Source organism: Ochotona curzoniae, unplaced genomic scaffold, assembly GCF_017591425.1.
Source record: "Ochotona curzoniae isolate NIBS_2020 unplaced genomic scaffold, NIBS_Ocur_1.0 patch388, whole genome shotgun sequence".
NCBI classification, from domain to species: domain Eukaryota; kingdom Metazoa; phylum Chordata; class Mammalia; order Lagomorpha; family Ochotonidae; genus Ochotona; species Ochotona curzoniae.
The window spans coordinates 4505-30114 of NW_024466959.1; the positions used below are offsets into that span (position 1 = coordinate 4505).

General features: G+C 61.1%; 2 protein-coding genes and 3 non-coding genes across 5 annotated transcripts; 4 read left to right on the forward strand and 1 right to left on the reverse strand.

Annotated features, from left to right (window-relative positions):
• Positions 1-6261: 6261 nt before the first annotated feature.
• On the forward strand, positions 6262-15613 carry LOC121167556 (period circadian protein homolog 1). Its single transcript, XM_040997029.1, has 23 exons — positions 6262-6424; positions 7080-7497; positions 7613-7711; positions 7831-7985; positions 8100-8221; positions 8317-8518; positions 8629-8680; positions 8829-8971; positions 9300-9378; positions 9454-9560; positions 9733-9886; positions 10007-10115; positions 10209-10340; positions 10475-10580; positions 10680-10851; positions 10944-11080; positions 11276-11461; positions 11989-12228; positions 12665-13275; positions 13513-13699; positions 13870-14059; positions 14318-14468; positions 14731-15613. Exons 2-23 carry the CDS (start codon positions 7223-7225, stop codon positions 15034-15036), a joined length of 3915 nt encoding a protein of 1304 aa, XP_040852963.1. The 5' UTR covers positions 6262-6424; positions 7080-7222; the 3' UTR covers positions 15037-15613.
• A 301-nt stretch (positions 15614-15914) lies between these two features.
• TRNAT-AGU lies at positions 15915-15988 on the forward strand. The gene has a single exon. It is a non-coding gene; the product is annotated as a tRNA-Thr (tRNA).
• Positions 15989-16339: 351 nt separating this feature from the next.
• Positions 16340-16421, forward strand: TRNAS-CGA. Its single transcript has one exon. It is a non-coding gene; the product is annotated as a tRNA-Ser (tRNA).
• Positions 16422-21664: 5243 nt separating this feature from the next.
• TRNAG-GCC lies at positions 21665-21735 on the reverse strand. Its single transcript has one exon. It is a non-coding gene; the product is annotated as a tRNA-Gly (tRNA).
• Positions 21736-23221: 1486 nt separating this feature from the next.
• On the forward strand, positions 23222-25610 carry LOC121167559 (transcription factor HES-7). Its single transcript, XM_040997033.1, has 4 exons — positions 23222-23286; positions 23741-23836; positions 24335-24422; positions 24705-25610. The coding sequence occupies exons 1-4, from the start codon at positions 23245-23247 to the stop codon at positions 25151-25153; spliced, it is 675 nt and encodes a 224-aa protein (XP_040852967.1). The 5' UTR covers positions 23222-23244; the 3' UTR covers positions 25154-25610.

Below are 25610 nucleotides of genomic sequence, written 5' to 3' on the forward strand. Positions count from 1 at the left end.
GTGGTGTCTCTTGTAAGCTCTTTTCCTAACCAGTGGGAAGGGTGTTGGACATTGGACCAGCAGGTGTAAGGCTCCTTGGCTTAGCTCCAGGCCCTGACCTTGGGCAGTGCACAATGCGATTCTCAAAGTGGCCACAGGGGGCACCAGGAGCTGAAGTGTCTAAGCCAACCACACAGTCCTGGGGTCTCACCCCCTTGTCTGGGGCCTGCTTCTGCCAGTTAACTTCATTATACCTCCACGGTTTCTTTAAGCACTCTAACTACTGGTTTATTTCTCAAGTAGCTGAAATAGCCAGGACTAGACCCATAAGAAGTCAGGAGCCCAGAGCTGCCCCTGGGTGTCCCATTTGGGTGCAGAGGCCCAAGCACATGGGCCAACCTTTGCCTTCCCATGTGCATCAGGAAGGAACTGGATGAGCAGTGGATCAGCCAGGACTAGGACCTGCGCCCATACGGGACACTGACACACAAGTGGTGGCTTTAAGCACCTGCTCTGTCTGTTCCACGATTGACTCTTAAATGCTCTGCAGCCACTCCAGTGGTCATTCATTCTTAGGCCTGAAGTTCACGGTCACTTTTGGCAAAGCTTCTTTGTGCCTAGTAATGCCAATGTCCAGAAGGGGCAGCAGAGGCCAGCCTGGGTGTGGTACAGAGTGGGCTGGCAGTGGCCTGCTTCCCATGCATGATCCCTCTGGTGTGCCACCCCAGCACCCCTGTCCCCAGGCATTTTCACAGTGAGTACCGTGCCAGGTGAGTTCTGTGCAGCACCTTCTGTGGGTGGCAACGTGAAGACTTAGCAGCAGGAGAGACTCCTAATGGCGCCCCAAGCCTGTGGGCTCCTAACACTACTGGGGGTGCTGCGTCAAGCAGATGTTCATCAGGGCTAGGATGCAGCAGGATGAGCGGCTGATGGCATGACTGCTCCACCACCACCCACGTGGGCCATCTGGGGGAAGTGTTCCAGACCCAGCGCTGGCCATTGAGGCCGCTGGTGTGTGTGTGCGAGCGTGTTGGGGGGAAGCAGATGGAAGATCTCTTTCCCTCTCTCATTCAGCGTTCCAAATAAGTCTTAGGTGTTTTTTTTTTTTTTTTCATCGAAACACCAACAAAAAAATACATTGCTTCTTGGCCTTTTGGCTACAGTCGAGTGTGAAACGCCAAAAAAGCTTCGTTTTTCAGATGGATACATTTTTTTTGTGTCCATAAGAAATTATTAAAATAACAGATTTTCAGAATCCTTCCCGGGGACAGCTTGAAGCGCTCAGGGAGTCCGTTATCACATGAACCTCAGAATCCTTCCAGACTTCGGGTTCCCACAGTTCACAGGATTCGTCTTCGTCACTCTCTTAGGGTCTAGGGTTCAGATCGTGGCCCCACGCTGAGTAATCCGGACACATTATGTAACTGAGCTGGCACTCCGCTCTTGGCGGGCGGGGCGGGTAGTGACTGGGCTGGCCTCGGGCCGGCTACAGCGCCGGGATGCCGGCACAGCGCCCTGTGGGCCCGTCCCGGCACAGCTCCCCCGGGCCACGCACCCCGTGAGCCCGGGACGCTCCCCGGGTCTGGCCGAGCCTCGGGCCACGCGAGGCCGGAGCCCCGGGGCCGTGTACGAGCTCGTCACGACCGGGGTTCAGCACCGACGCCTCCACCTAAGCCGCCGCCGCTTACGTCTGCGCCTGCGTGCAGCTCACGCTCACTGCGCCTGCGCACATGCAGCAGTCTGGAAAGTGTCGTCAAGGAAAATCCCCAGCTCCTGGGTAAACAAGTTGCCGCGTGAGGCCGCCGGCACGTGTCCTCTACAGCTCCGAAACCTTTCAGCCTATGAAAAGGTCGCGAGCGCCAGACTGGCACTTACGTCATGCACCCCTACAGCCAATAGGGGTTTCGGTGGTGGATGGGGGCGTGGCTTCCGGCCAGCCGACCAATGAGCGCGCGGGGGTGGCCCCTCCCGCACGTGGAGGGCTCACTGCCGGTTGGCACGCTAACCTGTGAGAAGATGACGGCGGTCCGAGGCGCCAATGGCGGCCGAGCGGGGGCCGAGCGGGCGGCACGCGGCGCGGGGCATGGGTCGGTGCCCGGCAGCCAATGAGCGGAGGGGGCGTGGCCGCCCGGCCGGTGGGCGGAGCGGGAGGAGCCGGTGGAGTCGCTAGGGTCCGTCCCCGCGTGAAGAAATTGGGGTTTGTGCGTGCTGGCGGAGCGGTGAGTGCCCGGGGGTGGGGAGACAGGAAGGCTTTTCCGGGATGGTGTGCCGAGCTGGGGGAGGGGTGAAGACGGGGCGCCGGCGTCCACCTGGAGGGCTGTCATGCGATCCTTCGCCGTCTCGGCGTGCCTGGACGCTCGGGAGGGCTCCACGCTGCCCCGGCCAGACGCTGGCCACAGGAGCCCCGCGGGCTGGCAGGTGCGGGCCTGGGAAGAGGCGGGACACTCACCCGCAGAGCGTGCGCAAGGGTTGGCATGGTGATACTGGGGCGACGAGCCAGTCTCATTAAGGCTCTTGGCTGTCTTTGCTTGGGAACGCAGGGTAGGGAATGTTGTGAGGAGGAAAGAGGTGCTATGGGTGCAGGCCGGCGGCGTGCCTGTCCTCCCCGAGCCCCCGGAGGTGGGGAAGCACGAGGAAGGTGCTTTCCTGTCACCAAGCGGGCCTGTGTAGAAACGACCAGGGTATGGTGGAAGTGGGGTTCCCAGGAAATCTAGGGGTCCTGCGGGGGGCTGATAGCTGCTAGGGTGATCCCAAGGACTCAGTGACCACAGGAAAATGGGACGGCTGGGATGAGATGCGTGTGGGGGTGTGCACACAGAATGTCTCAAGACCAGGCCCAGGGGAGAGGAAGGGTTGGATGGAGTGTGTGTTCCAGGCACCAAACTTAGAACCGCTGGGTATTTGAGAGTCTCCGGTTGGCTAGGGCTCGCCTGCAGTTTAGAGGTTGGATCAGACCTCACGGAAGGATAACAGGTACTAGCGTTCAGATTGGGCCCCTGCACTGACCACTCACTCCACCTGCTAACATAGCAGGCTCGGTGTGGCATGAGGCAGCCACTCAAGGCACGGGAAATGATTTCTCAGCTTTGGGGGTAGCCAAACCTCTCCATCTTTCAGGGTTGTTTTAAGAATTAAATCAGACAGTGTCGAGTGCTTAGTGCGATACCTGGGTCATTTTCCTTATTTATTTTCTTAATGTATATTTAAAAATAATGGCTTCAGGGTGACAACGCGGCAGTGGCAGGATGAGCGGTTTTTGTGTTCCGAGAACAGTGCTCCATTCTCGTGCCTTCTTTCTGGGAGTTTTGATGACTCCCCGTTTCCCTCTCCCTGGTGTGTCTGGTTTGAGGCACAGCCCACACCCCCTCAGTCCTGCCTTCTGCTCCTATCCCAGGCTCCAGCCAGGGCCACCACTCACTCTGTCCCAGTTTGATTTCCTCATCCTACACCCATTGGCCTGGCTGCCCCTCCTCCCTCCCTCTGGGCCCTGCTGCCATAGGAACAGACGATTTTGATTCCAGCTCCCAAGGGGGCCCCTGGGAGGGAGCAAAGGTGTCTGTTGCCTGCCAGAACCTGGGCCTCCCAGTTCCCCTCGCCCTGGCTCTTTGGCTCCGGGCCAGCCTAGTATGTACAGTACAGGAGAGCAGGGAAAAGCAGGTGCCAAGAACTGCAAGGGCGGGCAGACGCGAGTTCCGAAAAGGGAGCCAGGCAGGCCCAGGTGTGGGGGACGGAGGGCGGGGACCCCTTCCTCCTAAATCCTCTCTCCAGGAATCTCTGGCTTTAGGACAGGACGGCTGTCGCGAGGTTTTGTCTGGGGGGGGCGGGAGGGAGGCGCCCAGGGTGAGTGCATGTCCTGGGCCAGCAGCCAAGAGAACACGATGTTCCCAAGTGCGCTGGCCGCCGCCCTCTGGGACTGGCCGCCTCCCAAACCTCTGCCTCGCCAGCTCCTCCAGGCTCCCTGCCCCACATTCCCCGGCGCCTCGCCCCGCCCCGGCCTCCGCCTTGACGTCACCGCCCCGCCCCGCCCCATTGACGGCAGCGGGCCGGTTACTGTGGGGACGGCGGCCTGGGAGCAGCTGGGTGCGCCGCAGACAGCGCGGGCCGCAGAGACCACCCTAACCCTGCTAGCAGGGAAGGGGGGTCGGGATGGGGCGAGCACAGGGGGCACCCCTACCAAGACACCAAAACGGGGGTGGGGGAGTCGCAGGACAGTTTCAAGTAGTCTTCTGTTTACTGTTTTCCAGTTTCAGTCCCCCTCCCTCCCCAGGTTATTTTATAACGCCCCTGTGTCCCAGCTTTTTTCCACAAGGACCTCCCTTTTGTCCCCACCTCCCTCGCCCCCGCCACGGGGGACACTATTGTTAAGGGCAGCTTAGGCCACGTGACCCGCACCCACAGCTGATGATGTCAGCAGCTGCGTGGGGGCCTCTCCCCTTGCTCCCCCCGCACATTTCCGGGGAGCCCTGAAAGGAGCCCCTCAACGCAGGCCTGGCGTTAGGGACCGGGATCAAGTCCCTGTTCTTCTAGGACGTGGCATTTCCGCGGGGTCTTCTCGGCCACCCTCCCCCCATCCTTCCGCATGCGTCCTACCTAGTTAAAAACGCAGTCATGTTTACTGGTCACCTGCCCGGTCCTCCTTGTCCTGGGGAACTGAGTGAATGAGGGAGATAGGGTCCCTGCCGGATTCTTGGCTTCTGCACTGTTTTTCAGGCTGTGGGGGAAGTGAAGGCCTTTCTACCCCCACCTATTATCTGCCCAGGGCCCCAGCTGGCCTGACCTCACTTTGCGCCCACTGTAGCCCCGGCTTCCTGGCCCCCCTCTCCGGGGGCAGCCCTAGCCTTGGTGGGGGCGGCGACATCCTCTGGGGCAGTCACTGGTGTGGCCGCCTGGAGCCCTTCTCTGACTGGCCGTGAAGCACCTGCCATTGTTTCCCCTGCCATTATCTGCCTCTTCCTACTTACTTTACCCACTCACCCCCCCCAACCACACGCGAACCCTCAGCCACCCTCCTCCCGGGATTTTAAGTGTCAGAGGAAGCGGACAGGAGTGGAGAGCTATAAGGGGCTTCTTTACCTCAGATGACAAGGCTGGGCCGGGCAACCCAGGAGGGGTCAACAAGCTGGGTTTGTCCGTCACCCCTCCTCTTAGGGGGTCGCCATCTCGTCCAATCTGGTCCAACTCCAGGGTCTGCACACCTTTCCCTGTCCTCCCACTCCCCAGCCCCTAGGCATCCTATTCTGTGAGGCTGGTCAGTTGAGGAACACCTGCTGAGCCCCCAAGTCCCCCCTCCCCCCGACGGGGACAGCTTACCTCCCTCCCTGCGCCGGGCACCCTGCGCCCTGGAGCCCCGCGCCAGCACCCAGGTCCACGTGCGCCCGTGTGTGTGACACAGCCCTGACCTCAGCGGGGGCCAGCGGCCAATCAGCCGGCCGGGGCGGGGCCTGCGGCTCCGCCGGCGGGAGGCCAATGAGGGGCAGCGCCTGGCATTATGCAACCCGCCTCCCCGCCCCGCGAGCTTGCACTCGGCAGCGGGCTGGAGCTGCAGCGGACCGGGCGGCTGGAGGGCGCTCGCCGGGCCAGGTAGGCATCTCCGCGCCCACCCTGGGGGGCCGGGCTCCGTGCCCAGAGCCGGACTGCCGCACTTGCAACAGGATGGGCCACTTTTCAGCCCGGACGCGTCGACGCCACACCAATAATCCACCTTCCTCGCCGCTGCTATCCATCTCACCTCCCACCTTCTGCTCCCCACCCCTCCAGGGACCTGGGTGCTCTTTGCAACCCAGCATCAGGCGTCCACACGCTTGAACCGCTCTGTCCCACTCCATCTCTCCTCCGCCGCCCCACAAAGCCGGCTTCCCAGCGCGCGTGCCCCCGTCTCTCTTCGTTATTCAGAGGTCTCTGGGCATACTCTGGCCCCAGGAACTGCCCCCCTTCAAGGCTTTGGGCGCTCACTCCTCTCACAGGCCCTGGCCCCACGCCGGCCGTGATGTCAGCCCGCTTCAGGCTGGAACATCCCGTTCCCGGCGCTAGTTCCTGCTGTTGGCCACAGCCTTCCCTTTTCTCCTGGTGCTTCGAAAACGTTCGCGGACGGAGGGCGGGGGGGTGTGGTTGGACCAGGAGCGGGGTTACAACTATCCGCTTGGTTGTGTGTTCCTTGCCCAAAAGCTCCGATGAGGGGGGATGGTGAGCCAGGAAAGTCAGGGAGGGACTGAGGAGAGGATTCCCCAGCCCTTGGCGACAGCAGGTGCCAGCTTCGACCCTGGTGGTCAGTAAGGAGACAAAGGCCAGGGAAAAGAAGGCTGTGGCGTCTGCAGGGTGACTGCGCTCGGGCGATGGCCCGGCTTGGGAGGGCAGTGGCGGTTTTGTATCGTCCTGGCCAGGCCCTGGAGCCCCGAGGGGCTACCCTTCTTTCTACGCCATCCGACCGTCCAGAAACTGTGGATAGGTGAGGGGGTGGCCACCTGGCCGCGCCCGCCCGTGGGGGAGAGGTCGATCCCCCCACTTCCGCTGGGGAATGGGGGAGGGGGCGCCCCTCCCGCCGGCCTGTGGTCCCTCCAGCAACCGCTGAGCTCAGTGGCTGACGTCGGTTTCCCTGGCGACCGCGGCGGCGGCGGCGGAAGCGCGTGGTGGGGCCGCGCACGTCGGCGCGCATGTGCGGCGGGGGTGGCGCCGCCCCCGGATAAAATTAGCCCGGAAGCCTAAATATAGGTGGCGATCGGCTCACCCTCTGCTCTGTGGCCTTAGGGTCCCAGGCCCGTCCGTGTTTGAAAGCGGAGGAGCTTGTGGGAATTTGGGCATGGGAAGTGCCCAGGCTTTGGCCCGACCCCAGCGTCCTAGTCGGTCGCTCAGGCAGCACCTACACATGCCACGCTGGCAAAGAGGACGCTCGGGAGGTGCGAGAGAGCCCCCTTCCCGCTTGCTGCACCCTTAGGGCGACAGGAAACAGATCTTACCTCGGCTGTCTATTGGAAGGCTCCGGGTCTGGGTAGCAGGAACTATGAGAGCGGGAAGGGGGGGGGGGGTCCAGAGAAGCCAGCAGGTGCTGTCGGTTAACTTTCCAGCTTTCCCTGAAGCTCTCTTTTCCTGGTCTGCCTCTCCAGGTTCTAGCTGTGATCGAACTTCTCAACTCTCTGAAACCTAGGTTTCCCACCTCATTCCCCTAGTCAGGCCTCCCGGGCCCCCTGGTGCATCCGTGGTGGCCTCTTCGCCTGTTTTGTTCTCCTCTCCCCCTCATGGCCCAGACATGAGTGGCCCCCTGGAAGGGGCTGATGGGGGTGGGGATCCCAGACCGGGGGAGTCCTTCCATGCGGGAGGGGTCCCAGCCCCAGGGCCTCCTCAGCACCGGCCTTGCCCGGGCCCCAGCCTGGCCGACGACACTGATGCCAACAGCAATGGCTCAAGTGGCAACGAGTCCAACGGGCCTGAATCCCGGGGTGCCTCTCAGCGAAGTTCACACAGCTCTTCCTCCGGCAATGGCAAGGACTCAGCCCTGCTGGAGACCACGGAGAGCAGCAAGAGGTCTGTGTGTGCACATGTGCTATGTGTGTGTGTGTGCTGGTTTGGTCTGGGGATGGAGTGGCAAGTAGGCCCCATCCCGCTGCGCCTCATCTTGAGTCCATTGCTTTTCCCTTAGCACAAACTCTCAGAGCCCCTCCCCGCCCAGCAGCTCCATCGCTTACAGCCTCCTGAGCGCCAGCTCAGAGCAGGACAACCCATCTACCAGTGGCTGCAGGTAACATGGGTCTGGGAGGTCTGGGAGGGGTTGTGGTTGGGGGAAGCTTCTGGGCTCTTCCTGGATCACACCTCTGGGGCCTCACGTCTCTCCCCTCTCCTTCCTGGTGGGGTCTGCAGCAGTGAGCAGTCAGCGCGGGCGAGGACCCAGAAGGAACTCATGACTGCACTGCGGGAGCTCAAGCTCCGGCTGCCGCCAGAGCGCCGGGGCAAAGGCCGCTCTGGCACGCTGGCCACGCTGCAGTATGCGCTGGCTTGCGTGAAGCAGGTGCAGGGTGAGCACTGCTTCCCTCCTAGGGAAGGAATGACCCTGGGGTCCTCCCTACACCCTGGGCCTGCTAGAGGAAGGCAGCATGAGTTTAACCAAGTGGCCGGCGCTCTTCCCACAGCCAACCAGGAATACTACCAGCAGTGGAGCCTGGAGGAAGGGGAGCCCTGTGCCATGGACATGTCCACTTACACCTTGGAGGAGCTGGAGCACATCACGTCAGAGTACACACTTCGTAACCAGGTCAGCGGTTGCCCGTGGCACCCCACCCTGCCCCTGACATGCCCCCAGCCCTCCGCAGCTCCTGAATCTGCTCTTGCTCCTCCATCCCTCGCCAGGACACCTTCTCGGTGGCAGTCTCCTTCCTGACAGGCCGGATCGTCTACATCTCAGAGCAGGCAGCTATCCTGCTGCGCTGCAAGCGGGATGTGTTCCGAGGCGCCCGCTTCTCTGAGCTCCTGGCTCCGCAGGATGTGGGTGTCTTCTATGGCTCCACTGCCCCATCCCGCCTGCCCACGTGGGGCGCTGGGGCCTCAGCAGGTGAGTTGCTTAAGGGCTTGGAAGACAGAGAGGCCTGAGTGGTTCTCTGCAGCTCTTGCTGGATGAGGGTTTGGTGGACTCAAGCTCAGTGCCCGCCTTGTCTGTCTCAGGTTCACGCCTCAAGGACTTCACCCAAGAGAAGTCTGTCTTTTGCCGCATCAGGTAGATAGGGGTAGGGAAAGTGGGAGCAGGCCTCCCCCTCTGACCCACTTTCTCTGACTTCTCTGCCATGTGGGCCATAATGTTGAAGAGGGCAAGGAAGCCCCATGTTGAAAGGCCATCTAATGCCACACTCTGTTCCCCTTGTTAGAGGAGGCCCTGACCGGGACCCAGGACCTCGGTACCAGCCATTCCGTCTAACTCCCTACGTGACCAAGATCCGGGTGTCTGATGGGGCCCCCGCCCAGCCGTGCTGCCTGCTCATCGCAGAGCGTATCCACTCGGGTTATGAAGGTGGGCAGACCTGGCGGGGGGGTGGGAGGCAAGGAGGCAGCACCTTGGGATTTTGGAGTGAATATAGCTGTTACAGGGGTGAGGGCTGGAGCCTGGTGTAGAGATCAAGTTTCCAATTGGGCTGGGGGCAGGAAGAGGGAGGCAAAGAAGAATGTCGTAGTTGCTTTTAGTGTAGATGCTGTTCCATGGTATGTAACATGGCCCAGGCTGTCTCTGGGGAGGAGTGCTGTCCACCAGCCAGCCAGCCTGGGCCCAGACAAAATGGTCGGCTGGGGAGCTGAGTCTTTCCGGGTGAAACCCACCCATGCCCACGCCTGCTGTGCCTCAGCTCCCCGGATCCCTCCGGATAAGAGGATCTTTACCACACGCCACACACCCAGCTGCCTCTTCCAGGACGTGGACGAGAGGTGCGATGGGGCCCTGAGGGAAGCCGGGGAGCTGGGCCCAAGGCCAGGGGCCTTCTGATACTTTTTCTTATCCAGGGCTGCTCCGCTGCTGGGCTACCTGCCCCAAGACCTGCTCGGCGCCCCAGTCCTCCTGTTCCTACACCCAGAGGACCGGCCCCTCATGCTGGCCATCCACAAGAAGAGTGAGTCTTCTCTCACCTTTCTTTCCCTTCCCAGCCGGCCCTGGAGCGCTCACTGCCCTCACAGAGGCCTGTCTGGAGGCTGTAGTTGTATGGGTCTCCAGTGGTGGCTGCCCTGCTCCTCTCCTCTCCCTCCTGCTGATGCCCCCCTCTGTTCTTTTCTCATGCCCATCAGTCCTACAGCTGGCAGGCCAGCCCTTTGACCACTCCCCTATCCGCTTCTGTGCCCGTAATGGGGAGTATGTCACCATGGACACCAGCTGGGCCGGCTTCGTTCACCCCTGGAGCCGTAAGGTGGCCTTTGTATTGGGTCGCCATAAAGTACGCACGTAAGTGGGCTGAGCCAGCACTGGGTGGGGGGTGGAGCTGGGTAGGGAGGGTTCTGGGGTTGGGGTAAGGGGCTGTGGGGAAGGATAGGACAAGACTCAACATGCCGCCCCACACCACAGGGCACCCCTGAACGAGGATGTGTTCACACCCCCGGCCCCCAACCCAGCTCTGTCTTTGGACTCTGATATCCACGAGCTGTCTGAGCAGATCCACCGGTTGCTGCTGCAGGTGAGAGTGAGGTGAAGGGAGCAGGACTTGGGAGGTGAAGATGGGGTGGGAAGCCTGCTGCAGATGACTGACCTGTCCTTTTACCTGCCACAGCCCGTGCATAGCTCTAGCCCCACGGGGATCTGTGGCCTTGGCCCCTTGACGTCCCCAGGCCCTCTCCACAGCCCTGGCTCCTCCAGTGACAGCAACGGGGGTGATGCAGAGGGGCCTGGCCCTCCGGTTCCAGTGAGTGCTCCTCTGCCCCTACTGCCCTCGAGTTACCCTTTTGCATGCCAGGATCTGGCCTCAGTGCCACGGCTTTGTCTTGGGCACCCCTTCCTTGTTCTGGCCAGGCCTCCAGGGCTTTGCTGCCTTTGCAGGTGACCTTCCAGCAGATCTGTAAGGACGTGCATCTGGTGAAGCACCAGGGACAGCAGCTTTTCATTGAGTCCCGGGCCCGGCCCCCGCCTCGTCCCCGCCTCCCTGGTGAGTTGCTGAGGACCTGGGGGTAGGGGTGAGTGGCGAATGAGACCCGAGCATCTCCTGACCATCACCTCTGACCCATTGACGTGTGTCTTCTCCCAGCCACAGGCACATTCAAGGCCAAGGCCCTTGGCAGCCAATCCCCAGACCCGGAGCTGGAGGTGGGCCCTGCTCCAGTCCAGGCCCCACTAGCCTTCGTGCCTGAGGAAGCTGAGCGGAAGGAGGCCTCCACTTGCTCCTACCAACAGATCAACTGCCTGGACAGCATCCTCAGGTGAGGCTCGCCTACACCCTTCCCACCTTGGGCCTGGTCCCTGCTCCACCTCACATCCTGCCTTTACTGCCACCTGCTACACCGGCCACCAGGTACCTGGAGAGCTGCAACATCCCCAGCACAACCAAGCGCAAGTGTGCCTCCTCTTCCTCCTGTACTGCCTCATCGGCCTCCGATGATGACAAGCAGAGGACAGGGACGGGTCCAGTCCCCACAGGAGCCAAGAAAGGTGAACACCTAGCCTGCTGACCCCTGTACCTCTAGGGCCCTGCCTCGCTGTGCCTTGTCCTTGTCCACCTCATTCCCTTCCTCCACCCAGGCCCCTTCACCTCCTGATTTCCATCCCTCTCCCCCAAGATCCCTTGCCTGACCAACCCTCCCCACCCCCAGCAGGGGTGGTAACTGGTGCCATCTCTCTGCGCAGATCCTGCAGCGGCGGCAGGCGTGCTCTCTGGGGAGGGGGCGACTCCGCGGAAGGAGCCCGTGGTGGGAGGCAGCCTGAACCCGCTCACGCTGGCCAATAAGGCAGAGAGCGTGGCGTCCGTCACCAGTCAGTGTAGCTTCAGCTCCACCATCGTCCATGTGGGAGACAAGAAGCCCCCGGAGTCGGGTACGGGCGTGGAGCTAGGGGGCAGTGCCAGCGTCCTCCTTCCTGCCTCTCCCCTCCCCCGTAGGCCTTCATTGAGGCCTCCCCTTGGCCTGCAGCCACCACTGCTTGCCCTTGTCCCCTGCCAGCCTGTGTGCTTTGGCCTGTCCTACTCCCCTGCTTGTGTTCTTCCCGTCAGGGCAAAAAAGTCTGGCGTGGGAGGGGCTGACCCCAGGGGGAATGAGGCGAGGAACTTACTGAAGAATACTGCCCTACCCTGCCACCAAGGGTCTGTGGGTCTTGACATTGAAAAATGTATTAAGGGGCAGGCACGGTGTGGGCGGCAGCTGCTAGAGAATACTGGGAATGCTCGGGCACCCTGGGACAGCGTTGCGTGACCAGCCCTTGGTAGGGAGGTGACCTAGGTCTGGGCTGTGCAGCCAAGAGCAGGGCTTGGCTATGCTGTGGAACTGCAAACATGTGTGCATGTGAACTTGGTGACCCCTGAGGTGATCCTACTGACCTTTTCTTCCCCGTCTCACCTTCTTCAGATATCATCATGGAGGATCTGCCTGGCCTAGCCCCGGGCCCAGCCCCTAGTCCAGCCCCCAGCCCCACAGTAGCCCCTGACCCAGCTCCAGACGCCTACCGCCCTGTGGGCTTGACCAAGGCCGTGCTGTCCCTGCACACACAGAAGGAAGAGCAAGCCTTTCTCAGTCGCTTCCGGGACCTTGGGCACCTGCGCAGACTCGATGGCTCTTCCACAACTCCTTCAGCCCCAGGCGAGAGAGGTAGCCACCAGTACTTTCCGGAGCCTGCCTCAGCCTGGTTCAGGACCACCCTGCCCCCGGGTGGGGGCATATAGAGAAAGTTGGTGCTGCTTCCGCTGGCAGGGCCCTGCTCGAGGAAAGGTCCCCTTCTGCCACTGGCTTCTGCCCACCAGGCTGGGGTTCTGGGCTACAGCCTGAGGCAGGCAGTGTGGGGGTGTGGCACCAAGACAGGCAGGCAGAGGGCTGTGCTCCAGGTAAGCTGCCTTGGGTCCAGTTCCATGTCAGATTGTTCCCCAAAGCACCCCCCACCCCCAACCCATGCCCTGTGTTCTGGGTGAGCAGCTCTCCTCGGGGTCTTTGCCCAGCCTCTATCTGGTCACAGAATCAGGACTGTGGGGTTGGCAGGGGTACTAACCACAGACTGAAGCCCTTGCTAATCCTAGTCTCTCCTCTGTAGGCTGCCATCATGGCCCTGCGCCCCCTGGCCGCCGCCACCACTGCCGGTCTAAAGCCAAGCGCTCGCGTCACCACCAGACTGCCCGAGCTGAAGCCCCTTGCTACGTTCCCCACCCCTCACCTGTGCCCCCCTCTGCCACCTGGCCCCCACCACAAGCCACCACCCCCTTCCCTGCAGTGGTCCAGCCCTATGCTCTCCCTATGTTCTCCCCTCGGGGAAGTCCCCAGGCTCTGACCCCAGCTTCCACATCTGTACCCCCTGCCACCTTCCCTGCCCCCCTGGTGACCCCTATGGTAGCCTTAGTCCTTCCAAACTATCTGTTCCCTCCTCAGTCCAGCTATCCCTACGGGGTACCCCAGAGCCCAGCAGAGGGGCCTCCCACCCCTGCCTCCCACTCCCCCTCACCATCCCTGCCTCCTCTGCCTCCCAGTCCACCACCACACCCAGACTCCCCGCTGTTCCAGTCACGATGCAGCTCCCCACTCCAGCTGAACCTGCTGCAGCTGGAGGAGCCCCCCCGTGCTGAGGGGGCTGCTGTGGCAGGGGGTCCTGGGAGCAGTGCTGGACCCCCACCTCCCAGCGAGGAGGCAGCTGAGCCAGAGGCCAGAATGGTGAGTGCCAGTTCCCCCAATACCCTACAAGCCTTGCATCTGGCCCTCAGCACCTATAGGCCTCCTGCCTTAAGGGTCTCCTGGGCTGATGTGTCTGTCCCCTGGTGTGGACGTTACAGGATGGGAGACTGGCCTGGCCCCACGATCACAGAACAGAAGCAGTGACAGTGGAGGCAGCAGACGGGAAAGCCAGTACTGAACCCCTCATGACTGCTGCTCTCCTGCTGTCCTCTACAGGTGGAGGTGACTGAGTCCTCCAATCAGGACGCACTTTCAGGCTCCAGCGACCTGCTGGAGCTGCTGCTGCAGGAGGACTCACGCTCGGGTACCGGCTCTGCGGCCTCCGGCTCCCTGGGCTCTGGCCTAGGCTCTGGGTCCGGCTCGGGCTCCCATGAGGGGGGCAGCACCTCGGCCAGCATCACCCGTGAGTCCTCCCTGGGCAGGTGGGATGACAACTTGATGGGGGTGGAGAGAGATCATATTTGGCTGAGCTTCCTAAGGTCCACAAGCTTGGAGCCAAGCCTAGTGAAGCCCTGGCGGTAGCAGTGCCAGGCAGCCTAACTCCAGTGGTTCCCCATTCCCTCTTGGCTCCAGGCAGCAGTCAGAGCAGCCACACAAGCAAGTACTTTGGCAGTGTCGAGTCTTCGGAGGCCGAGGCCGGGGCTGCACGGGCCGGGGCTGAGCCTGGGGAGCAGGTCATTAAGTACGTACTCCAGGATCCCATTTGGCTGCTCATGGCCAATGCTGACCAGCGTGTCATGATGACCTACCAGGTGCCCTCCAGGTAAGGCAAGTCAGGGGCCTCTCCCACCTCCCGGGCAGAGATGGAAGGGAAGCCAGTGCCCCCTCCCCTGCTCAGCCCTCGGCTAGCTTCCCACCCAGCCCCTTGGAGCCCCTTCAGTGGTTGCCCAGACTAAGAGCAGGTTGCCTGGGTCTGAAAGCCGGATTGCAGGTGGGGAGGCAGGTAGAGGGAGGCCCCCAGCCTTGGAGGCCTGGCCTCCCCCAGATCCCAGCCTCTGCCCCTGACCCTTTCCTTGGCCAGGGACATGGCATCTGTGCTGAAGCTGGACCGGGAGCGGCTGCGGGCCATGCAGAAGCAGCAGCCTCGGTTCTCTGAGGAGCAGCGGCGGGAACTAGGGGCTGTGCACTCCTGGGTCCGGAAGGGCCAGCTGCCTCGGGCCCTCGATGTGATGGTGAGGGAAGGCTGAGCAGGCGGGCTGGCCGTGCAGGGGTTAGGAGGGTGGGCTGAGCTCAAGTTCAAGGGAGCTAGGCTATGGGCTGGCTCGAAGTTTCTGAAGGATGGTAACTCCACGAAGTTTGCTGCTGGGTTGTGTAGAAGGGAAACTCAGCAAATTCTGGGGAGTACCATGGGCCTGGAGAATATGAGAAGCTGGACTGGCATTTGGCAGTGAGGAGTCTTCCTCCTGACTCCCCATCCCTGGTTCTTCCTCCAAGGCCTGCGTGGACTGTGGGAGCAGCACCCAAGACCCTGGTCACCCTGAAGACCCTCTCTACTCGGAGCTGGACGGACTGGGGCTGGAGCCCATGGAGGAGGGTGGAGGCGAGGGGGGTGGTGGCGGTGGTGGGGCTGGGGGTGATGGTAGTGGTGAGGGGGAGGGTGGCGAGGAGGCCCAGGCCCAGGTGGAGGTCAAGGTCTCAAGCTCCCAGGACCAGGATGCAGCCATGGAGGAGGAGGAGCAAGGTGGGAGCTCATCTGGTCCAGCCTTACATGCTGAGGAGGAGGAGGATGGCACCAGCTAGACTCCAAAGGGGGGCCAAACCTGGGCTTTCTCTAGAGACTTTGCTCTGCGTCCTCATCTCAGAACGCCAAGGTGGCCAGACCAACTCATAGGAAATTGCCCCAGCTCCTCCCGCCGGCAGGGGGCTGGACCCCCATCACCAGCCCAGGAACCAGGGGCTATCTGCCCAGGCCAGCCCCGAGGGGTGGCATCTGACCCCCACTTCCCCACCTGGTGAGGAGCGCCTCGCTGCCCTGGCCAAGGTTGCTGACAAGCTGCTCGAAGTGGTCCCTGGGGAGCCCAGTGGGGCCCGGGTCTCAGCCCCGAGGGTCGAGACTATACTTATTTATTGGGGGAGATGGCTCGCTCTCCCACCTCCTCCCCACAGTGGGCCTAGGAGAGAAGACTGAGGGCCAAGCAGGACCCAGGGTTCAAGCCCTTAGCTGCTCCAGGGTGGGGGGGGGGTTGGTGGACCATGGCGTCCCTGGTGCTGCCCCTCAGATGGGACCCAGGCGTTCTCAGCTGTACCCTCTACCAATGGCATTTGTGTTTTTGATATTGTGTCTGTTATTATTATTTTTTAAATATAAAACGGAAAAAACAAACGCCACTATCAGGACTTTGTGGAATGAAGTTTGGAAAGGGGTGGTGTGGTGAGGATGGCTGGGTTCTCCAGTCTCCACTGAAACCTGGTGGCTTGCAGGCTCTAGGCCACCACACGGGGAGACCCCTGGGACCAGGAGTTGCAAACCCGCTGAGGTCGGACGGTCCCCCAGTGGAGCGGAGGGAGAACGCAGACCTGCAGCTGAGACCCCGGAGAAGAAGGAAACACTCAATCCTCTGGGCTTGTTGCTGCCCGCAAACAGCTGATGATTCTTGAGATGGATACCTTCCCATGTCGGCGCCGTGGCTTAGCTGGTTAAAGCGCCTGTCTAGTAAACAGGAGATCCTGGGTTCGAATCCCAGCGGTGCCTGAGCTACCCGGGTATGGTATCTTATTGCCGAGCGCCAATCGGCCCCTCTGTCATCATGAGCCTTCACAGTTTTCCCCTGCAATTTTAGTATACCTCTGCAAGCGAAAATTCTCCCCGTCATCCGCCCGCAAGGTCGCGGGACCCCGCCGCACTAGGTTTTGTTTGGAACCGCCCGGTGGCTCGGGGAACGAGAGGGAGACGCGGACGGCGTCAGCCCCGCATCCCGGAGGCCGGCACGGCCATGAGGGCACGGCCGCAGCTGCGCACGCGCACGGGCGCCGCTGGGCGGGGTCGCCGCAGGCCGGCGTCTTGATAGGCAGCTATAGCAGCGCAATGCAGGGCCTTCCTGCGGCTGTGATGGCCGAGTGGTTAAGGCGTTGGACTCGAAATCCAATGGGGTCTCCCCGCGCAGGTTCGAATCCTGCTCACAGCGGTAATAGTTTTGGTAATGGTAAGTCCTATCTGTTCGGCAATAGGAAGTCTTTTATTTTCCAACCCTTTCCGGCTGTGGAGACGACTCTCCCACGCGTTTATTTCAAAAATTCGCAAGAAGCAGCCCGCGAGCGCCCTCTCGCGAGCCTTCAGACCCCTGCTGGTCTGCCAAAAAAAAAAAAAAAAAAAAAAAAAGGCGGGGGTATTGTGTTACAGCTGGTTTCAATTCGTGTCTCCGTCAGAGGCCGATGGTCCCGGTTTTCCTCAGCATTCCTACTACGTTTTGCTGACGTTCTCCTCTGCGACTCTCACTTCAAAGCGTGCATCTCCTTTATATCTGTTCTCAGTTTCTCGCATTGAGGCTGTGCCCACATCCTTGTCGCTTTTACTTTTTACCGATAGCCACTTACCCCTCACCTACTACATTTCCCAGACCCTCTGGCCCAGGTTGCTTTCTTTTTCCCTCCATTACCCGATTTCCCTTCTCCTTCTCCAAGCTGAAGACAAGAGGCACAACGTGGGCCAATGGCACCGCTCCGCCTACGCCCTACCCACACGGATTGCTGTGTGAACAAGCCACCCCTTGCGCCAGGCGGTGAGGCAGCCGGAGAGAGAGGTCACAGGGCTTGAACCTGCAGACTCCCCTTGCCTGGCTTCCAGAACTGCAAACTGAATCCACGCCTATGCTTTATACATTAGTCTGTTCAGTTACAGCCCCTGAAAATGGCCTGTCCTCCCTATCACTCCCGTTCGTGGCTCTGCTCTGCAGCAGGCCGAAAAAATTCCAGGACTGTCTGCCCATCTTCCCTGGTCCAAGTCACCTTGCTGAGTGTGTTGGCACTCGTCACCTCTCAAAAGGAGCTCTTCTGAGGCGTCCCTGGAGTTTAAGAAGACGGATCTTCTCCACTACCATTCTCTACCTGGAAAATGGGCTTTCCGAGCTGTGCCTGCCCTACAAGAACATACTGGGTGGAGCACAGTGGCTGCTGGGCAGTAGCTGCCGCAGGAGGGAGAGGGTGATGTCATTGTGTGTGTGGTGGTGGTGGTGAGGGGGCTTGCCCATTTCAGTGGGATTGCCCACTGCTTTCACATTGAAGCGGGGAGAGAGTTGGCCCTGTGGCCTACACTAATCCCATTCCTCATACCCCCACCCCAAGATCCAGCCAGGGAACTCCATTTTGCCCAGGACCCCTGGGGGGCTTGCAGGAAGCCAAGCTGCACTTTGAAGCTCAGAAGAGGGAGGAGTTCGGCCTCAGGGCCTAGGCCTTGGGGGGTGTGACGTCTCGGAAGTGGGAAGCGGGGAGTGGGGGAGTGGGGTAGGGGGGGTGGACTGTGCCTGCCCAGTTTTTCCCTTGCCTCCCCAAGAGGCCTGAGGAGAGTGTATCAGCTCCTCTTCTCCTAGTTCTCAATGTGACCACCCCCTAAGAAGAAGCTGCAGGTTCAGGCCCCAGTATGTACCATCAGGTCTCCAAGATCCTAGAGACACAGAAATGTGAACCCTGTCCTGGAAGTCACAGGCACATGGCCACGGGGCAGCCAGTAAGAGGAATGAGCTGGAGAAAGTCCCCCCTCCTGTCCAGGGCCCCGAAGCCCTATGTAACCTGGAAGGCAGGCATTTTGGAAGGAAAGAATGCAAAATGAGCTACAGGTAACACGTATTCGTAATGGACACCTTTCAAAAGCTGACCAGTGTCTGAGCAGAACAATCTGTGGTTGTATGGGCCGTGTGAGCCTGTGTATTACTATGGCTGAGATTGGTGGACATTTTCAGTCTTGCTTCTCTCTGTCCACTCAGAGACTTACAGTGCCCAGGGCCACTGCTGCGTGGCCATCCCCTGTGCCCCCTGGCCTGTACAGGATGAAAACTGGTGAGTAGGCAGAGGTTATGGGAACATTCCTGGGCCAGGTAGCCAGGCCAACTTACAAGTAAAAGTGATGAGGATTTTAATCTGAGTCTCTCTAATTCACTTTCCCCACCCCAGATGCGCAGCACCACCAGCCCTGGGGAGGGAGGAGAGTGACCGGCAGATAGCCACAGCCGGGAGCCTGAGCTCTCCCATGGGCCGGCGGTTGAAACAGCTGGTGGTCTTGGGAACACGGGGCCAGGCCCTTCTCAGGGGTCTGTATAGGGGAAAGTTCCAGAACGGCCTGAGGAGCCTAATGGATTGGCCTCTGCATTTGGACTTCTTTCTCTCTCTCTTTTTAAATACATATTTATTTATTTTTCTTGAAAAGGCAGATATACAGAGAGGAGAAAAAGAGAGAAAGATCCTCTATCTGCTGGGTTATTCCCCGAGTGGTTCCAATGACTGAAGCCGATCCGATCCGAAGCCAGGAGCCAGGAAACTCCTCCAGGTCTCCCATATGGTTACAGGGTTCCAAAGCCTTGGGCCATGCTCAACTGCTCTTCCAGGCCACAAGCAGGGAGCTGGATAGGAAGCGGGGCAGCTGGGACATGAATTGGTGCCCACATTGGATCCTGGAGTATGCAAGGTGAGGATTTTAGCCACTAGGCTACAGTGCCGGGCCCTTTCCTTACTTAAAATATTTATTTATTTATTTTTTGTTACAAAGGCAGATTTACAGAGAGAAGGATTAACAGAGAGAGCTCCCATTGCTGATTCACACCTCAAGTGGCCAACAGGAGCCAGAAGCCTCTCCTGGGTCTTTTATGTGGGTGCAGGGCCCCAAGGTTCTGGCCATTCTCTACTGGTTCACCAAGTCACAAGTGGGAAAGAGGAGCAGCTAGGACACGAGCCGAGCCGGACCCCATGTCACGTGTTCTTTCTCCTCCATTAACTTGTAGCTCTCCCTCCCTCAGTGAGGGAGCTGGATCCAGTGACCACAGCTGGAGAGCTGGCCTCATCTCATCCATCCCACCCAGGCGCCTCCAGATCTGGGAGACAAAGGGAGAGACCTTCCCCTGCTGCTGAGGGCCGTCTCTCCACTTGGCACTGCCTTCCCTGCCCCCTGTGCCATCCTGACCGCAGGCCTTGGTTATTCCCCTGTGCATGCGTGCGTCCGCTTGTGCTGCCTACACACCTGGCTACTGCATAGCTTTCTGCCCTCCCTCCACCTGCATCCTCTCCCCACCCGCCCCACCTCGGGGACCTGCTTAGTGCACAGCCCAGATGCGCCTGTTCTTGGGGCGCCTGAGATATCCAAGATGTTGAACTTGATGTTTGCTTCTCTGCCTTTGCCGTGGTTACCCTCCCAGCCAGCCAGCTTTGATCCAGCTGAGTGCTCGTTTGAAAACACGCATTTGTTTATTTGGCCACAGAATCATTTTTAACCTTACGGATAATGATGGAATATCTTTGTGATGTTTTTTGATGCCAGTACACTCTGTGGAATGATGAAAGCAAGCCTGCGTGTCCTCATCACATTATCTGGTGTGTGTGTGTGTGTGTGTGTGTAGAAAACTGAAAATCTTTCCTTTTAGCCATTTTGAAATACATAACAGTGTTCGCTGTGCTGTTCCATAGCTCACTCAACATCTTCCTTATAGACTCGCTCTCGGTGTTCAAAATTCCTTGACACCCTGATTGTCTGCGCTCTCTGGCTGTTGTAGATCCCTTTGCTAAATCCTTCTCCTCTACTGTCCCAGGGTAGTGTTGCCCAGCCTGTGTGAAACCTGCACCAAGCTGTCCAGGGGGCTCACAGCTAAGGGAGAGTTCCTGACCTCCCCACCACGGGTACACACACACACACCCCCTGCTTCCTAAGCTAAGCGCCCCCATCCTGGCTCTCCTGCAACGCTCTTCTCTCCTGTCAGCCTGTGCCAGCTCTCCAAAGGAATCCGCTTGCTTCTCCAGATGGCAGCTAACGGGATCTTTACAAGCTAAGAGAAGAAAAAACTTTCTGGAGGAGGAACCCTCCCTTAGTCTGCAGTTGTCCTTAGACCAAAATAACAGCAGCGATAACTACACAACCAACCCCAGTCCCTCAGAGCAGCCTAGGACCAGGTGACCATTCCCAGCTGACTCCAATCCCTAGCCCAGTTACTCTCCACCGTCTCCATCCCAGGGTCGCTAGCTTCCTTCTCTACCCCGGGGCCTTTGCACTTGCTGTTCCTGATGACTCAGGTTAAATCACACAACAGCTTCAGGCAATCTCAGCTCATAGAGGTTTGGCTTTCCATGGCACCTAGGGATGAAGGTGGGGGAAGGGTGTATTCTCTCCCTGAAGCCTGTAAGCGTCTGAAATTATCTTAAGTCAGTTTCTGCTTTCTTGGTTACTGTTTCAGTTCTCGGTATATGAAGGCCAAGTGAATAAATCACACAACAGCTTCCCACATTCATAAAGACGCTCAGATAACCTTTCCTTCTAACCGGGTGAGGAGGGGACACTGTCGCCGGCTTCCAGTGGCCAGAGTCGGTGCCAGGCAGGTTGCAGTCCGGCAGTCTCCAGGGCTAGGAGGCCGCATATCGCGCCCAGGGCGGAGGAGGAACCCTCCTCCGGGGGTGGAAGGAAGCAAGAAACCAGCACAGCCAGTCTCCGGGAGCTGGCCGCACGGCCCCACCCACAAGCGGCCGCGGCAGGTGGCCGCGCGTCCGCCTGGGCGCCCGCAGGCCCGACGCGTGCGGGATCAAAGCAGCGGGAAGGGGCGGGACGCAGAGGTGTTGGGGATCTGGAGGTGTGAGAGCGAGCTTCCCAGGGGATGCTGGAGCGTGGGAGCGAACAGACCCCCGGAGACCCGAGGGGGCGCAGGCGGACACGCAGACAGGGGCGCGAGGAGATCCAGAGTCAGGCAGGGGTGGGGACGACAGAGGGAGACCCAGCGAGGCGCAGCTCAGATGCGGGACAGGAGTGGAGACAGAGACGCGGAGAAGGGCGAGACCCACGCGGGCTTGGCACAAGGAAACTCAGCAAACCAGAGAGGAAGAGCCACGGCGGGACCAGCAGGGCGGAGGGTGTGGGGGGAGGGCGAGCTCTCCCCTCCCCCGCCGAGGGACCGGGGGACCCCCGGGGAGGGGATCCGAAGGCCGGGTCCTTTCTCAGGATCACGCCTGGAGAGGTGCGGGCCGGGGGGCGGAAGGAGGGGCGAGGAGGATGCAGGACCCCCGGGCTGGGAGGAGGGGGAGTGAGAGCATCACAGCCCGAATTATGGGTTTCGAACTAAACTTTGTCATCTAGTTAAAGGGTTCAACTTGTGGTTTGCTGGGAAAGGGAGGCTTAAAGAAAGATGCTTCTTAGAAAGTTGTTTAAAATTTTCTTGAGAGAAATGGAAAAAAGGTTAGCATGTGCATTGGCCGGGAATCGAACCCGGGCCTCCCGCGTGGCAGGCGAGAATTCTACCACTGAACCACCAATGCAAGCGGATGACAGGGCGTTTTCATTATCTCTTTCCAAGCTTGCACGCGGTTGAGTCGGAAATGACCAGACTGGAGGTGCGGACTACCAGCTCCGGCAAGCAACAGTCCCGATGGCTGAGGTGGGTGGGGCGAACGCCGAGCCATCCTTCCTCCCTCCCGGATCCGGCCACCGGGCCATAAAGCCACCCCATATGGCCGGGGGCGGCCCCACACCCGGGTGCGAACAGCCCTGGGCCCCAAGCCTCGCGTGCAGGTGAGAAAAACTCAGCCCGAACTCAGGTTCCCAAGGAGTGGGGGGTGGGGGAGGGAAGCGGGCGGCGGGAAGCTGCGGGGCCACACATCTGGGTTCCCATTTGGCTGAAGTAAGGGGAGGTGGCATGTGCTGGGGGCCCTGCTCCCAAATGGAAGCCCCCTCATTGAGGTCTGCTCTCCCCTTCTCAGGACTCCCTGCCCAGGGTGGAAGGTAGGGAATGGGTGGAGGGGCGTAGGAAGGGCTTGTTGGAAACCTCTCTCGGTTTCCCACCCACTCCTCTCTGTAACACCCTGCCTTGCCCTGCCCTCCTCTCTGGCGATCTCAATGCCATTTCTTGTGCCCCAGGGCACGGCCTCCCCCCCTCCCCGCAGCTTCTTCATTCTGCACAGGGTCATGCCCTGGGTGTGTGTTCCCCTACCCCCCTCTCGTGCCCCCTCCCGTCCCAGGCACACCTGTGTCCTGGGTCCCAGCAGCCACATCTCAGTCTCCTGGAGTGCCTCCTGCCTCACATCCTTCCAGTGGCTCCCTTTTCTGGACGCCTTCCCCTTCCTTTCCCACGACCCCCAGCCACCCCTTAAGGAGCTCCTTGTTGGAGGGGCCCTACTTCACTTTGTTTCTAGAACAGCTACTTTGTTGCACGTGGTCTTTTGGTTTGGTTTGGGTCCTGGCCAGTTTAGGTCAGTATAGCAAAAGGGCAGGTTGATGTTGGGGAGTGGGGAAGGACTGGTGAGGGAGCGTAGAATTGCCCACAAATGACTTGGGCAGAGTCCCTACTTGAATCAGGTGGACCCACCAAGGAATGGAGGAGGGAGAACTTGTCTGGAAGGTGCAGAAAATCCTGCTTGGGGTTTGGAGGGGTGCAGTGCTGTGGTTCTAGGGATAAAGTTGACTGTCACCCCCCCCCCGCCCCCACATACCTCCAGTCTATTCTACCCCCAATTACTGAAGCTCCTTCCCCCCCTCGCAGTTAACTCCGTCTCATTAGACAGCCTTATGGTCCCGTGAAACCAGACGGTGCCCCATTCGACCCTCGCTTCCCACACTCCGGGGCCAATTCCTTTCCCACCCCCTCCTCCTTTCACTCCTCGTCTTTCCGGGAGCCTCGTGCCGGGGGTCCTGGGGGAGGGGGCGCGGGAGTGGCCCTGGGCCCAAGGGGCGGGGTTGGGTTCTGTCCCCTCCTACCTGACCCCCGCCCCCCAGGGCTATAAGGGTCGACGCTGGCGGGGGCCGGGTCCACACTAGGGTCCGGAGGAGCAATGGTTACCCGGGACCGAGCTGAGAATCGAGAGGGTCCCAAGGTAAGAAGGTGGGGAGGAGAGCGGAGGGGGGGGGGGCAGCCGAGCGGTGGGGCTGTGCGCTGGGAACCAGGCCGGGCGGAAAGCGTAAGGAAGAGGCGTGGACCGAGGGTGGCGGACCTGTCCATCGCCCTCGGGTTCTTCCTCCGAGTCTTGCACGGTGTGGCCCACGCGCCTGGGCGCAAAGACGGTCCCCGAAGTTCTCCGTTGAGACGGGGAGGGGGCACAAGAGGGAGTCTTGGAGAGGGAGGAGGAGAGGCAGAGGGAGGAGCGGGATGAGGTGGCGGCGGCGGCGGAGGAGGATTCGGGGAGTGAGAGGGAAGCAGCTCCGGCTCACGAGGAGCGAGCGAATGGGGGCAGTCCTGGGCAGCCCCGGGGAGAAGCGGGGCGGTCCCCGCACCGCGGCCGTGCTGAGTCTAGGTCGGGCCGGCCCGCTCTCTCTGTCCCGCTGTCGCAGATGCTGAAGCCGCTGGTGGAGAAGCGGCGCCGGGACCGCATCAACCGCAGCCTGGAGGAGCTGAGGCTGTTGCTGCTGGAGCGCACGCGGGACCAGGTCAGTCTCCGCGCCAGCCCCGCACCGCCCCTCTGCCTCCCCTGCCACCCCAGGGCTTCCCAGGGGCGTGGGAACCGGGCTCCTGCTGCTTGGACGACACTCGCTCCGAGGCCTCCTGACCCGATCCCCGTTCTGGGAACTCCACCTTGGACACCGCTCCCCCAACCATTTCACTCTTAGGACCCGATTTTTTCTGCCCCATCCCTTGTCTAGAAGTGGCTCAGGGTCGGTCCCTTTGCACACATGGGTCTCTGGCATGTCCCCTTCCCCTCCCCCCAGCGTCCGCTCAACCGCCGGGTTTCCAACCCCAGTCCGCCTCCCACACGCCATGCCCTGGTCGGGTGCATCCCCTCGGGCTGGACAGTTTCGTCTCCGGGCGCGCGGGGCCCCTTCTCGGTCGTCTCCACCCCGCGCCCGCCCCCTCCCTTCTTCCCCCTGCCACTTCCCCCCTCTCTCCCCACCCCTGTGTGTCTGTGCGCCCACCCGTGCTGTCTGTAGAACCTCCGGAACCCGAAGCTGGAGAAGGCGGAGATCTTGGAGTTCGCCGTGGGCTACTTGAGGGAGCGCAGCCGGGTGGAGCCCCCGGGTACAGCGCGGGGGGTGGGGCGGCGCAGGCGGGCGGGGGAAGACGGGGCGGACCCGGCGGTGGATGGTGGGCTTGGGGGGGAGTGGCAGGCTCTGCTGCGAGGCGAGGTTACTAACACCCGCGCGTGTCTGTCTCTGTGTCTCTCATCTTCTCCCTCTGTGCGTCCATCCGGCTTGCTGTCTCCGCCTGTGCGCCTGTCCGGCCTCTGTACCTCTGCGCCCTGCCCCTTCTTTCCTCCCCACCTGCCGGGCCCCTGCCCTGCCCTGGCCGCCGCGGCTCCAGGGGTTCCCCGGTCCCCAGGCCAGGACGCCGAGGCGCTCGCCAGCTGTTATTTGTCCGGCTTCCGCGAGTGCCTGCTCCGCTTGGCGGCCTTCGCGCACGACGCCAGCCCGGCCGCCCGCGCCCAGCTCTTCTCCGCGCTGCACGGCTACCTGCGCCCCAAACCGCCCCGGCCCGAGCCGCCGCTAGACCCGAGGCCTCCGGCGCCGCGCCCACCGCTGGACCCCGCCGCACCGGCCTTCGGTCCCGCGCTGCACCAGCGCCCCGCGGCACACCAGGGCCCCCCTAGCCCGCGCTGCGCATGGTCCCCAGCCCTCCGCTCGCCCCGCGCCGGGGATTGCGGCGCGCCGGCACCCCTCACCGGACTGCTGCCGCCGCCGCCTCACAGACAAGACGGGGCGCCCAAGGCCCCGGCGCTCCCGCCGCCCGCTTTCTGGAGACCTTGGCCCTGAGCTTTGGCGGGGGTGGGGGCGGGAGGTGGGGGTGGGGGCTGGGGGTGAGGTTGAGACTCCGGCCCGAGGGCAGCAAGAGGGACCCCGGGCGTCCGGGCGGGGAGGTGTTGGGGAGGGCGGTGGGGCGCGCGGGCGCAGCGCGCGGGTGAGATGTGGTCTATATTAGAGTATCTATATAAATATATATTTTCCTGCTCCTGTCCCCTTTCCCTGCCCACCTCTTCCCCGCTCCCTTGGCGTCTAGGATTGTACCCGCTCTGTCCCCGACCCGGTCCCAGTCCCTTCCCGAGTCCTTAGTGCATGGAATAAAGTGGTTCTGAAATCCCGTGTGTCCCTGAGCCAGGGGCCTGCCTTTATCTCGGCGTCCATCCACGCCCACTGCCCCTTCCCTTCTGGCATCTACCCCCTCCTCTCCACCCCCAGTCCTGCTCTCCGCGGCCCAAACCTCCGGGCAGAC

What these genes read in the sequence shown, in the direction of transcription:
- LOC121167559 (XM_040997033.1), top strand. Translation starts at nt 23,245, where the DNA reads ATGGTTACCCGGGACCGAGCTGAGAATCGAGAGGGTCCCAAG. An exon ending in TGGAGCGCACGCGGGACCAG is followed by an intron (nt 23,837 to 24,334) that starts GTCAGTCTCCGC and finishes TGCTGTCTGTAG; the next exon opens with AACCTCCGGAACCCGAAGCT. An exon ending in CAGCCGGGTGGAGCCCCCGG is followed by an intron (nt 24,423 to 24,704) that starts GTACAGCGCGGG and finishes CCGCGGCTCCAG; the next exon opens with GGGTTCCCCGGTCCCCAGGC.
- LOC121167556 (XM_040997029.1), top strand. Translation starts at nt 7,223, where the DNA reads ATGAGTGGCCCCCTGGAAGGGGCTGATGGGGGTGGGGATCCCAGACCG. An exon ending in TTGCGTGAAGCAGGTGCAGG is followed by an intron (nt 7,986 to 8,099) that starts GTGAGCACTGCT and finishes CTCTTCCCACAG; the next exon opens with CCAACCAGGAATACTACCAG. An exon ending in TCCACCGGTTGCTGCTGCAG is followed by an intron (nt 10,116 to 10,208) that starts GTGAGAGTGAGG and finishes TACCTGCCACAG; the next exon opens with CCCGTGCATAGCTCTAGCCC.